Here is a 12,228-nt window from a genome sequence, read left to right as displayed (position 1 = left end):
TGCGCTGCTCTGGTTCGCCAGAAGTGACTGTCCTGCTGGCCACATGACCCGGAAGCTGTACGCTGGCTCCCTCGGCCAACAAAGCACCATAGCTCTTTCCCCCGACACTCAGCAGCGGGGAGAGGGGTGTCCTAAAAGCACCTCAATCCCACCCTCTGGGCCTCTCCCCCCCCCCCCCCGAGACCTGCTTCTCCTGCCCCCTTGGCCCCTCTCCAGAGGATATCCGGTTGTTTTGTGCCTCCGCTTCCTTCCCGGAGACTTGGGAAAAGGCGCCCGCATCCCGGTTTCAGACAGGATCCCACCCACTTTGGCCCGAAGCCCAGAGTCCTGGCCTTGCCATAATCTCCTGGACAAACAGGATCTTGCCAGGCCCCTGCAGGAAGGCAGGAAGGCAGAAGCAAAGGAGCTGAAAGTCCACGAAAGCCGGAAGGGCTTTGGAACTCACTGCCACTGGATTCAAGGGGAATGCAAGCTGGTTCAAAAGCCAGTGTGTTTTTTGGAAGTGCATTTCAGCATGAAAATCCTTCTCACATTCAGGGTCTGGAATAAGTCACAAAGGCGGTTCTGGGTTGGGTCTCCTGGTAACCACTGAAATGCCAGTCTGGGGGTTAGCTAGTGTGCTGCAGCAGTCAGAGTGTGGGACCAGGACCTGGGAGACCAGGGTTCGAATCCCAACCCCCGGCCCTGAAGCTCAGTGGGTGACCTTGTGGCAGCTACTCATGACCCGTTTGACTGGCAGAAGGGGCACTGCCAGAGGCGACACCTGATGCCTCTTCTGCTTTTGTAAGCACTCCGTATTTCGGTGCGGCAATCCTTGCACTTTGGAACTTCCTGCCACATGACATGAGACGGGTGCTTTTGCAGGGCTCTTTCCAGCACCTTCTCAGCACCTTCTCCTCCAGGCAAGACCCCCCAGACGCTCCCAAAGTCAGTGCCAGCCTGGATCTGTTTTTTCCAGCCTGTCGTTGTTCCAGCTTTCCAAAAGTCTTGCAATCTTGCTGCAAAATTTCCTAATGGATAATTTCATTGTTTTTATGTTTTTTGGAAAGAGCTATTGTGTCACGATCAAGAGGTGTGTAAATTTTATGGAATAAGTAAATACTGGAAGGAGATTTATTTATTTTTACATTTCAACAATGTATCATTATGAAAAAGAGGGGAAAGGATGGGGGGGGATGAGCGGGGCTTTTTTGTCTTTTATTTAGTGATCTTGCAGGCCCCACCCTGACCTCCGCGCACCATCCAACCAGCGAAGAGCCAATCCAGGCATGGTCACCCCGCACCCAGGGACCCCTTTGCAGACCCGGGTCCCGATCCCTTGCCAGACCAGGAGCCCAAGCTCAGCAACGGGGGCGAGGCGGGAGGGCGCACCGCCGCCCCCCCCCCCTTGGCAGGGGTTGCAATCGGGGCAGAGACTTACTCCCTAGGAAACGCGCCCCGGAGCGGGGCCGGGCTCTGCAGGAGCCACTTCTCGGCGCCGGGGGTCGGGGGAGGCGCGGCGCTCTGCACGCGCTCAGAGGCGCCCTCGCCTGCGCTCGTGCACAGAGGGAGGGAGGGAGGGGGGTCCCCGCGGGGCCGCCTCCCCCTTCCTGTCTCCCGGCCGGAGCGAGCGGAAGTTTGGCGGCTGCCCGGCCAGCCGAGGAAGGAGGAGGAGGAGCAGGTAAGCCGGATTGGGGCGGGGGGGGGAGAGAAAAAGACACGTTGCCGGGGGGGGGGGCAGGAAAATCTGGCCCCTCCCCTCCCTGCGGCCACCTTGCAGCGCCCCCCCCCAGCCAAGGAGCCCCCCCGCAAAAGCTGCCCATTCTGCAGCCCCCCCGACAGACAGGCGTCCACTTCTCCCCCCCCCCCTTGAGCTCTCCAGGCGCCCCCTTTCTGCTCCCTCCCCGTTGCGAAGTGGGGGCGCGGGAAGATGGGGGTCCTTATTTCCTGCCCCCTTCAGTCCCCCCCCCAATTCCTCTTCTGAGCTCCGCCTCCCTGCAGGGCTGGACGCTTCTCGCCTCGCCAGCCCCCACCCCGCCGGGAGGGGGGCGCACACGGGGGTCTTGCGGGGAGAGGCCCGGCCCCCCCCCCGCCGGCCCCTTCCGCACCCACCCTGCAAGTCCTCCGGCCCCGCTCCGCGAATTGGCCCCATTTCACAGCTTCCAAGGGAAAGTCGAGGCTCGGCTCCGTCTTGCCCCCCCCCATGGATCCTGCATTCCTCGGCTTGCAGAGCCTGATTCCCCCCCCCCCCCCTCGGGCTTCCTGCTCCGTGCAGGGCAAGACCAGGCAAGACTCGCCCTGGGCAATCTCCCCCCCCCCCGCCCTTTCCTGCCTCCTTCCCTATAAATACCGCGGGGCGGGGGCAGAGGGAGTGTCTCCCCATTGCACAAGGTGCGGCTGGGCATGACTGCAGCGGAGGGACTGGCCTGGCCTGGCTGGGCTGGAGGTGCGCCCCCCCCCGGCATGCAACACGCCTTTCCTTCTTGTGGGGGGAGTGATTTCCAGGGCTGGGGGTGCGGAAGCACATCCTGGTTCCCTCAGTTGGGTCTGACAGGGAGAGGGAGGGAGCCGGCATCCTGCTTGCCCGCCCCCCCCCCGCGTCGACAGCAAGAGCACCTTGGGCAGGAGGGGGTTACTGGCCCGGCTGCTGAGGGTGGGGTGGGGGGGGATGAATCAGCATCCGCTGCTCCTGCTGAGGCAGCCGCCCTCCGCACCCTGACCGGCGGGGCCCTTGGGTGCCAGCAGAAGGAAGAGGCCGGCCGGAGGGGGAGAGATTCTGGCAGCAAAGGTCAGCCGGGGGGGGCAGTGTTGGGGGGCAGAGAGGCGTGGGGTGCTGTTCAGCACCCAGAGTTCAGGGACGGGGGTGGTCAGACTCAGACCCTTGGCTCCATTGAGATCAGTGCAGCCCGCTCTGACCGGCAGCAGTTGCCCTCCAGGGCTCTTTCTCCCATTGGGGACCTTCTGCATTCCAAGCAGGTGTTTTGCCCCGGAGGGAAAGCCTTCCCTTTCAGCCCTGGGGCCACAGAAAGCTGACTCAGGCACCCAGCCCGTCTGGTGCAGCATGGCCAGCACTCTGGCTGGCAGCTTCTCTCTGGAATTTTGGGCAGGGTGCCCCTCCCAGGCCTTCCCAAAGATGCCGCCAACTGGGGTTTGTGCCGGCGGGGACCTTCTGCTTGCCAAGCAAGCGCTTTCCCACTCCGCTGCCACCCCTTGTCTCTGAGAGGAAGCTCAGCAGAGCGTGAGATCCTCAAGGCCGTGGGTTCAAGCAGCGGGTTGGGCAGACGATCCCTGAATTGCAGCGGGTTGGGCTGGATGACCCTCGGGGTCCCTTCCACGTCCCCCATTCCTGTTAGTCCTGGTTCTTTAGGAAAAGTTGCCTGGTAAAGGAACAGAGGGTCAGGCCCTGGGGGAAACTCAGCATCGCTTACTCTGACTGGCAGCAGTGGAGGGGGGGTCTGTCTCACAGCCTGGATTGGCATTCTGCATGCCAAGCGGGTGTTCTCCCCTTGTGCCCCTTCCCCCTGTCACCTGGCTTAACCCTCTCTCTCTCTCCCTCTCTCCTAGGCTTCTCCCCCACCCTACTTCCCAGCCCCCCACCTCGCCAGCGGAAGCGGCCCGGACCCCTCCCTTGGTGCCACCACCGCCCGGACCCCGCCATGCCCCGGGCCTGGCATGGAGCCCTCTGGCAGCCTGCTTCAGGGCAAGCCCTTCTACTGCCGGGAGTGGGCGCTGGGCCGGCTGGCGCTCAGCCTGGAGGGGGGCGGGGGGGTGCTGGTGACGGGGGGCCCGGGCAGCGGCAAGACGGCCCTGTGCACTGAGGCGCTGTGGCCCACCTCCGAGGCGGGGCGCCGGGTGGGGCTGGGCGAGAACGCCTTGGCCTGGCACTTCTGCCAGCCCCACGATGGCACCACCTGCTCCCCCCGAGGCTTCCTCCTCCGGCTGGTGGCGCAGATACGGCGGTGCCCGCTGCTGCCCGGGTACGGCGAGCGCCTGGGCCGGGCGGATGCCCAGAGCACCCTGGAGAACGCGCAGTGCAAGAAGGACCCGGACGAAGCCTTTCGCAGGTGAGAAACCCCTGCCCTGCCCCCCTGGGGGTGGCATCCTGGTCGCCCCCCATCCAGAGGGCAGGATCCCCTCTCCTCCTCCTGGATCAGGCCCATCGAGCCGGGCATCTGTGTCTTGCAGTGGCCAAAAACGCCTCGGAATACCTGGAAATTGAGGTAGACTGCCGCTGCACCTGGAGGCTCCATAAAAGCGTCAGAAGTGCCTGCTGGCTCTCAAGGGGGCAGGGTGGAAAAAAACCAATCATTTTAAAAAAAATGGATTTTTTAAAATTTAAATCGTATTTTTTAAATAAAATGCTTTTGGAGGGAAAATCATTCTAAAGATTGTTTTCTATTTAAGTTACATTATAGTCCAAAGGCTATTCATTAGGAAATAAGGATTTTATTTTTCATGTCTGTTAAAAGTCTGAGTTTTTGGTTTGTTTGTTTAACCACATCAGTTAACCAACCGGGATACATTTGCTATAACGTTATTGTTTTAGTTAAATAAATTGTTATTAAGGAAATGGGTTTTTTTTTTTCTCCTTCCGATAAAGTACAGCAGAAAAGTTGTCCAAATATAAACAGTTAACTATGAAATTATTGTGAGGTTTAATAAGTTATCTATGTATTTCTAATACTATAACCAAAGTAATTTTTGATATAAGTGTAAAAAACTACTCTGGGAATTTATTATTTCAGAAATGAAACCTTCACCTGGTTTTAAATATTAAGATTATACCAGCAAGAATGAGTCTTTCTGAAAAAATAAAATAAAAAATGGTTTAAATCAAATCCATGCTGCCTGCAAGCGAGATCTGAGCCCAGGAGCTGCCTTGCTATCCTGTCGCCACTTAGCTCACCTTTTCTCCAAACTAAAAAGCCCCAAATGCTCTATCCCCCCCACTTTGAATTGATCTTAATGCTGCCCACGTTTTCAGCTGTGCACAATTCCCCCCCCCCCCATATATTCAATAAACGTTTTCCACTCTTCTCTAAACATGTTTTCTTCTTTTCTCTTATTCTATATGTTAAGTCTGCAAGCGGCACATATTCCGTCAGCTTAAGTTAGCATTCTTCTTTGTTTGGGACCTCGCTCATTTTCCGTTTTTGGGCTAACAAATCACGTGCCGCAGTATTGGCATACATAAATAACCTTTTTTGACACCTGGGAATTCCAGTCTGAATTATCCCCAACAGAAAAGACTCTGGGGGTTTTTTGGGGGGGGAAGTACTTTTAAACATTTTTTCCAATTCATTATGAATTATTTCCCAATATATTTTTTACCCTTTTACAAGTCAACCACATATGAAAGAATGCCTCTGGGTGTTCCCCATTTGCAATATTCACATTGTGTGCCCCCCCCCAGCATAACAATTTATCAAAGATACATCATCCTCAATTCCCCCTCCCCATTTTTTCCCTCCCCCAAAAAGAAAAACCCTCCCTCCCCCCACCCCAGACTTCCCTCAGCTCCTCTCTCTCTGTTTTCAACACTTGTTATTCTCTGCATATTATAAAATTGTAAAGATCCTTAATTTATCTATATATATGTTACCAATATATGCTCTGGTCCATGGGGTCACGAAGAGTCGGGCACGACTAAACGACTAAACAACAACAACAAACATGTTACCAATAAAAAGTCTGTGCATGTTTATTCAAAACCTGCCAAGGAGTCCAGTTCATTTTGTTGTTTCTTTAAGTAATTTGTAAAAGCTTCCCATTCTTCTTTAAAGTCACAGTTGTCCTTATCACGTAGTTTATGAGTCAGTTTCGCCAATTCTGCTTAGTCCATCAGTTTCCCTTGCCACACTTCTTTGGTCGGGATTTCCATCCTTGTGCCATTAAGACTCTTGCCGCCATTGTCGCATACATAAGATATTTTTCAGTTTCCTTGGCAGGTCTTTTCCTAAAATGCTTCAGGCTTTTTTTACAAATGTTAATTGGAATGTTTTCTTCAACTCGTTGTTCATCATTTCCCACCTTTTTTTAATTTCCCCCTTCCTTCCTTCCTTCTTCCATCCCCAGAGCCGTCCTGCTGCCCCTGCTGGACCTGCCGCCCCCCGCCAAGCCCCTCCTGCTGGTGGTGGACGCTCTGGACGCCGGCCAGGCGGAGCGCGAGGAGGAGCGAGCCCCCCCTCCGGGGCCCAGCCGGACCATCGCCCAGCTCCTGGGGGGCCACCTGCAGCTGCTGCCCCCCTGGCTGCTCCTGGTCTGCACTGCCCGCTCCCACAGCAAGGGGGTGCTGCGCCTTTTCAACGGTGAGGGGGGGCCCGGCCAGAGGGGAGGGGGGCATTGGACTATTGGCAGCTTCTCTTTAACATTAATCTTCTTTAAAGTTGCATATCACCCTTCATCTGGGATAGCTCAGTTGGAAGAGCATGAGACTCTTACTTTCAGGGTTGTGGGTTCAAGTCCTGCATTGGGCAAAAGATTGTTGCTGGGGTGGGTGGGGCATAAATAAATTTATTATTATTATTATTATTATTATCATCATCATCATCATCATCATCATCATCATTGCATTTCAGGGGGTTGGACTAGTTGGTACCTTCCGGTTTTACAATATGATAATTTAGAACTTAGATAATTTAGAATTTAGATGCGGGTGGCGCTGTGGGTTAAACCACAGAGCCTAGGACTTGCCGATCAGAAGGTCACGGTTCGAATCCCCGCGACGGGGTGAGCTCCTGTTGCTTGGTCCCTGCTCCTGCCAACCTAGCAGTTCGAAAGCACGTCAAAGTGCAAGTAGATAAATAGGTACCGCTCTGGCGGGAAGGTAAACGGCGTTTCTGTGCGCTGCTCTGGTTCGCCAGAGGCGGCTTAGTCATGCTGGCCACATGACCCGGAAGCTGTACGCCGGCTCCCTCGGCCAATAAAGCGAGATGAGCGCCGCAACCCCAGAGTCGGCCACGACTGGACCTAATGGTCAAGGGTCCCTTTACCTTAATTTAGAACAGTGTTTCCCAAACTTGTGTCTCCAGCTATTTTTGGACTACAGTTCCCATCCTCCCTCCCCACTGGTCCCAATAGGTTGGGATGATGGGAGTTGTAGTCCAAAAATAGCTAGAGAACCAATCTCCAATTGGAAAACTTTTATTGAATATATGGGCAATAATTGTTTACGGCTGAAAATGCTGGCAGCATTAAGATAAATTCAACAGGGTAAATAAGTTTTGGTGGATGCAATAATGGAATACTGATTGGTATAGTTTTTGTAAAATATGCAGGGATTTGTGATATGCAAAATGAACCATGGAAAGAGAAGAAGGGCAGTCTTTATATATTAAGGATGTAAAACGAGTATTTTAAATTGTAAAACAGAAAGTTTAATAAAAATTATTAAAAAAACAGCTGGAGACCCAAGTTTGGGAAGCACTGATCTATAATAATCTATAATAATGATCCTGAAACAGTTCACAGCATAAAAATACAGAATAAAACCACAATGTAACCATAATCTTTAGTGTTTTTAAAGCTTTTTGTACTTTAATTGGTGAAAACCACCTTGAGCCTTGAGGAAAAGATGGCATATACAAAATATTATTACTATTTCATGGCACTTTCCGGGGTGCCCCTGTGGGTGCCAAGTGCAGCCGACTGTTGGCATGTTATCCCCACTTTTAGGGGGCTCACATTTTTGTGGGGGGCTTTCTGGGGGGAGACCCAGCCCCTTCTCACCCCTCGGTTCTCCCCTCAACACCCCACAGGGTTCCGGCGCCTGTGCCTGGACGACCTTCGCCGGGAGCCGGTGGTCTGCGATGTCCAGCAGTACATCCTGGCGCGGCTGGACCGGGAGGAGCCCCTCCGGCGCCACCTGACTCGCGACACGGCCGAGGCCCTGAGCCAGCTGCACATCAAGAGCAATGGGTGCCTGCTGTACCTGGAGCGGGTGCTGGACGGCGTGGCGGGCGAGCTGGTCACCCTGCGCGAGGTGCGCCACATCCCGGGCACTCTCTACGGCCTCTACCTCTGGCTGTGCCAGCGTCTCTTCCCAGGCCAGGACTTTGCCCTTGTCCGCCCCCTGCTGGAGGCCCTCCTGGCCGCACCGCGCCCCCTGCGCCCCATGGAGCTGTATGCCGCAGTGTGGACTCGCTGCCCGGTGCCCCGGGAGGAATTTGAGGGCTGGCTGGCATCCCTAGCACCGCTGCTGCACCAGGGACCCAGTGGCACCTGCATCCTCTTCCACGCCAGCTTCGCCGAGTGGCTTTGCGACGTCAAGCACTGCACCCAGAGGTACCTCTGCTGCCCGGCCCGTGGGCACGCGTCCCTCGCCATGAGCGCCTCGTGCTGCGCACCTGCACTGCTGCCCGAGCAGGTGCACGAACTGGCGCACCACCTGCTGCATGCTGAACTGGGCATGGAGGCTTGGCAGCTGGCGCTGTGGCTGGTGTGGTGCGGGGCGCCAGTTGAACACTGCCTGGAACCTGAGGAGGCACTGCTGCTGCCCCTGGCGCCTGCGGTGCTGGAGCTTCTGGTGCTGGCGGGGGCACGGATGGGCTCCCAGGGGCCTGGACCATCCCTTCAACAGGCCCTCGAGAGGGAGGACTCGGTGCGGCTGCTCCTGGAAAACGGCGCCAGCGTCAACCAGCGGGACGTCACAGGGCGCACCCTGCTGGCCAGCGCTGCTCACAGCGGCAACCACGAGGTGGCGGGTCTCCTCCTGGCACGTGGGGCGCAGGCAGAGGTCCCGGACCGGCACGGGCAGACGCCCATGACCCTTGCTGCCCGCCAGGGCCACACCAAAGTCCTGCTCTGTTTGCTGGCACACGGCGCCCAGGTAGATCGCCCTGACCGGGAGGGCTGGACGGCGCTGCGGGCAGCTGCCTGGGGGGGCCACGGCGAGGCCGTGGGGGTCCTGCTGCGAGCCGGCGCCAACGTGGACTGTGCTGACGCAGAAGGGAGGACGGCACTGAGGGCGGCAGCCTGGGGCGGCCATGAGGAGATAGTTGCCACGCTGCTGGAGCATGGAGCCGACCTCAACCGGGCAGATACAGAGGGACGCACGGCACTCATTGCTGCGGCCTACATGGGGCACCGCGAGATTGTGGCGCTGCTGCTGGCGCACGGAGCCCACGTCGACCACGCTGACGTGGACGGGCGCACGGCCCTGTCAGTGGCAGCCCTGTGCGTGCCTGCCAGCCGCGGCTATGCCAAGGTGGTGGAGCTCCTCCTGGACTACGGGGCGTCCCCGGGGCACAAGGACCGGGATGGCATGACCCCCTTGCTGGTGGCTGCCTACGAGGGCCACGCTGACGTGGTGGAGCTGCTGCTGGAGGCCGGGGCAGACGTGGACGAGGCCGACGGGGCTGGTTGTGCTCCTCTGTTGGCAGCCGCCTCCATGGGCCACCGTGCCGTGGTGGACACCTTGCTGCTCTGGGGGGCGGCCGTCGACGGGCTGGATGGTGAGGGCCGCACGGCACTGGGTGTGGCCGCTGGGCAGGGCAGCGAGGCAGTGGTTCGGGCGCTGCTGGAGAGAGGCCTGGACGAGAACCACCGGGACGCCCTGGGCTGGACCCCACTGCACCTAGCCGCCTGGCAGGGCCACGCCAGGACGTGCGCCGCGCTCCTGGAGGCCGGGGCCCGTGTGGCGGAAACAAACCGAGACGGGAGGGTGCCCCTGATGCTGGCTGCCCAGGAGGGCCACACGGACACTGTGCAGCTCCTGCTGGACCGCGGTTCCCCCATCGACCACCAGGGCTACGACGGGCTCTCCGCCCTCTCACTGGCCATGCTGGGGGGCCACCGATCCACGGCCGAGCTGCTCCTGCGCAAGGGGGCCGACGTCAACCTCTCAGATGCTGAGGGGCGCCCCATGCTGTACCTGCTGGTGCTTGAGGGGCGCTTGGAGATGGCGGAGCTGCTGCTGGAGAATGGGGCTGGGCTAGAGGGGCAGGACGCCCAGGGACGCTCAGCCCTGCACGTGGCCTGCTGGCAGGGCCACGCCAAGGTGGCGCAACTGCTGCTGAGCTACGGGGCCGACGTGGACGCGTTGGACACGGAGCGCCGTTCTGCCCTGCACCTGGCAGCCTGGAAGGGCCACGCCCAGATCGCCCGGCTGCTGCTGGAGGGCGGGGCTCAGCCTGACCATGCCTGCAACCAGGGGGCCACGGCGCTGGGCATCGCCGCCCAGGAGGGGCAGGCAGAGGTGGCAAAAGTCCTGCTGGAGCATGGGGCCAGCCCTGGCATCCTCGACAGAGCCGGCCGGACTCCGCTGCGTGTGGCGGCCAGGCGGGGCCACCGGGACGTCCTGCGGCTGCTGGAGGGGCATGGGGCTGCGCCTGGCTCCCCGGGCTCCGTGGGCAGCTCCCCCTCGGCCTCGCTGGACTCGGCGGCAGGCGAGTACCCCAAGTCGCAGGCCTCCCTCTGCTCCTCGGGCGCCGCCACCTCCTCCACTTTCCACTCACTGGCCACTGCGCAGACAGTCCCCGTGGACACCCTCAGCTTCGCCCAGCAGATCCAACAGCACTCACTGCCTCGCCGGCGCCAGGCTGCCCTCGCTGCCCCGCCCCGCCCCACAGTGGCTCAGGACAAGCACAACGGGGAAACCATGGGGAGCCCCTTGCTCCTCTCCATCGACACCCTGGACCCCCACCTGCACCTCAAGGCGGCCATCAAGCTGCAGTTTGAGGGCCCCACCTGCGGCTACGAGTACAAGCAGGAGACGCCCCTCTGACAGGCACTGGGGGGGACAGGGGCATTTTCGTGAGTGGGTCTGCTAATGCACAAAGGCCTTGGTGATGGGCACTGCCACCACTGGGGGGTGGAGAGGCAGGGTGTCTGGTTGCCTCCCCCAGAACGGCACTAGTGAGGAAATGGGTTGTGGGGTGTGTGGGTTAGGCTCATGGTCTGGGGGGCAGAGACCGGAAGGCAGAAATCAAGCCCGGCTACATAGCACAAAGGATCAGCATCTATCTAGGGGGCCAAGGAGATAGGGGCACTTTCCCCACGGCTCCTGGCAACACAGTCGAGGTGCCTTGGACTCCGGGTTGCCAGTTTGGGAAGGTGGACAGAACACATGAAAAAGGTTAACAGCTCCTGAACTTGAACTTTGGGGCTGTGGACATGGTGTTTGGGGTTGGACAAGAGCCAAATTCTGGGGTTAGGATTTCAAGGGAGAGGAAGGTGGGGCATGTACAGAGTGTCTTTTAGCAGGGAGGTGCCCGCTGCATGTTCCTGGGCTGGCTTGAGGTCCAATGCCAGGCTTGCCTTAACCACCTTGCCCGCTCTCTCACTGGGAGGTGGCACCTGCTCTGCCATGGGGTGCAGTTGAGGGGGCCATGTCAGTGGGAGCCCATCCCCAAAAGGGTTGCGCACCACCTGTGCAACAGTAGACCGCCCGCCGCCACCACCTCTAGGCCCAACCAGAAGTAGAGGCAGCCTCTAGCTCTCCAGAGCGGGGCTGGCAGTGCAGGTTCTCAGCTTCTTTCCCTTCAGTGCCCCCGTGGTTGTTTCAGAACTTGCAGAGTCGGGGGGACCCCCAGGGTCATCTAGCCCAACCCCACGCAATGCCAAGACGGGCTATTGGTGGCCCTTGGAGAAAAAGCAGAGGGGACCTTCTCCGCAGCCACACCCCAAGAAATACACGTAGCCCACCTCTCCGGGGGTCCCTGGCTCAAGCCCTGCCTTTGGGCCCTGTGGTCCTTGGGTACCTGTAGGTGGCAAGCCCCTCCCCCACCCCTGGTGCTGTGACCATATGCTGCCTTCATTGGTGTCTTAACCACTTCTTTAATGAGTTGCCACAAGTGACTTTGGAACCACTGGATACCAAAAATGGCTGGTGGGAGGGAGAGTGCCCGGCCTCTTTCCCTTGTGGGGCAGCCCTCTCCCTGCCCTATGCCTCCTGCCTGCCTCTGGGAGCCGGCCAGCCATTCGGGGGGGGGTCGCCTCCTTGCTGGGGCCCAAGATGCCGATCATGGTGCTTCGTTGCTTCTCCAGGGACCCTCGTGGCTCTCCTTGATTTGCAGAATTCCCACCATCAATAAAGGTCCAACTCTGGAAACATTCTTGTCCTGGCATCTGTTGGCAGGGTGGGCGTGGGGAGGACTCAAGGGGGGGGGACGTCCTTGCATGCAGTGGCCTAGCAAGGGTTGCCAGGGCCCGGGGCAAAGCAACCAGTATGGCGCTCAGATCAGAAGACCATTTCCAGACATTTTGAGCTGGCAAGACATCTTGCCAGCTGGGGGGCTTCCTGACCCAGAA

At 58.6% G+C, this 12,228-nt stretch overlaps 1 protein-coding gene across 3 annotated transcripts; it reads left to right on the top strand.

Moving 5' to 3' along the window:
* Window positions 1-1,564: 1,564 nt before the first annotated feature.
* LOC310754976 (uncharacterized protein) lies at window positions 1,565-12,028 on the top strand. 3 transcript variants are annotated; one of them, XM_083631639.1, is made up of 4 exons: window positions 1,565-1,660; window positions 3,544-4,043; window positions 6,055-6,287; window positions 7,737-12,028. In XM_083631639.1, exons 2-4 carry the CDS (start codon window positions 3,652-3,654, stop codon window positions 10,700-10,702), a joined length of 3,591 nt encoding a protein of 1,196 aa, XP_083487765.1. In that variant the 5' UTR covers window positions 1,565-1,660; window positions 3,544-3,651; the 3' UTR covers window positions 10,703-12,028. The 3 variants fall into 3 exon arrangements, with proteins under 3 accessions (XP_083487765.1, XP_083487766.1, XP_083487764.1); XM_083631640.1 differs by lacking the exon at window positions 1,565-1,660 and adding an exon at window positions 2,350-2,425; XM_083631638.1 differs by lacking the exon at window positions 1,565-1,660 and adding an exon at window positions 2,493-2,767.
* The last annotated feature ends 200 nt before the right edge of the window (window positions 12,029-12,228 follow it).

This window comes from Podarcis filfolensis (assembly GCF_964270895.1).
Source record: "Podarcis filfolensis genome assembly, contig: HAP1_SCAFFOLD_61, whole genome shotgun sequence".
Lineage (NCBI taxonomy): Eukaryota > Metazoa > Chordata > Lepidosauria > Squamata > Lacertidae > Podarcis > Podarcis filfolensis.
This window is presented reverse-complemented; position numbering and strand designations above follow the sequence as displayed.

Bases quoted from the DNA above. Each gene is read 5' to 3' on its own strand.
- LOC310754976 (XM_083631639.1), top strand. From the start codon at position 3,652: ATGGAGCCCTCTGGCAGCCTGCTTCAGGGCAAGCCCTTCTACTGCCGG. The intron at 4,044-6,054 runs GTGAGAAACCCC...TTCCATCCCCAG, and splicing joins CCGGACGAAGCCTTTCGCAG to AGCCGTCCTGCTGCCCCTGC. The intron at 6,288-7,736 runs GTGAGGGGGGGC...AACACCCCACAG, and splicing joins GGTGCTGCGCCTTTTCAACG to GGTTCCGGCGCCTGTGCCTG.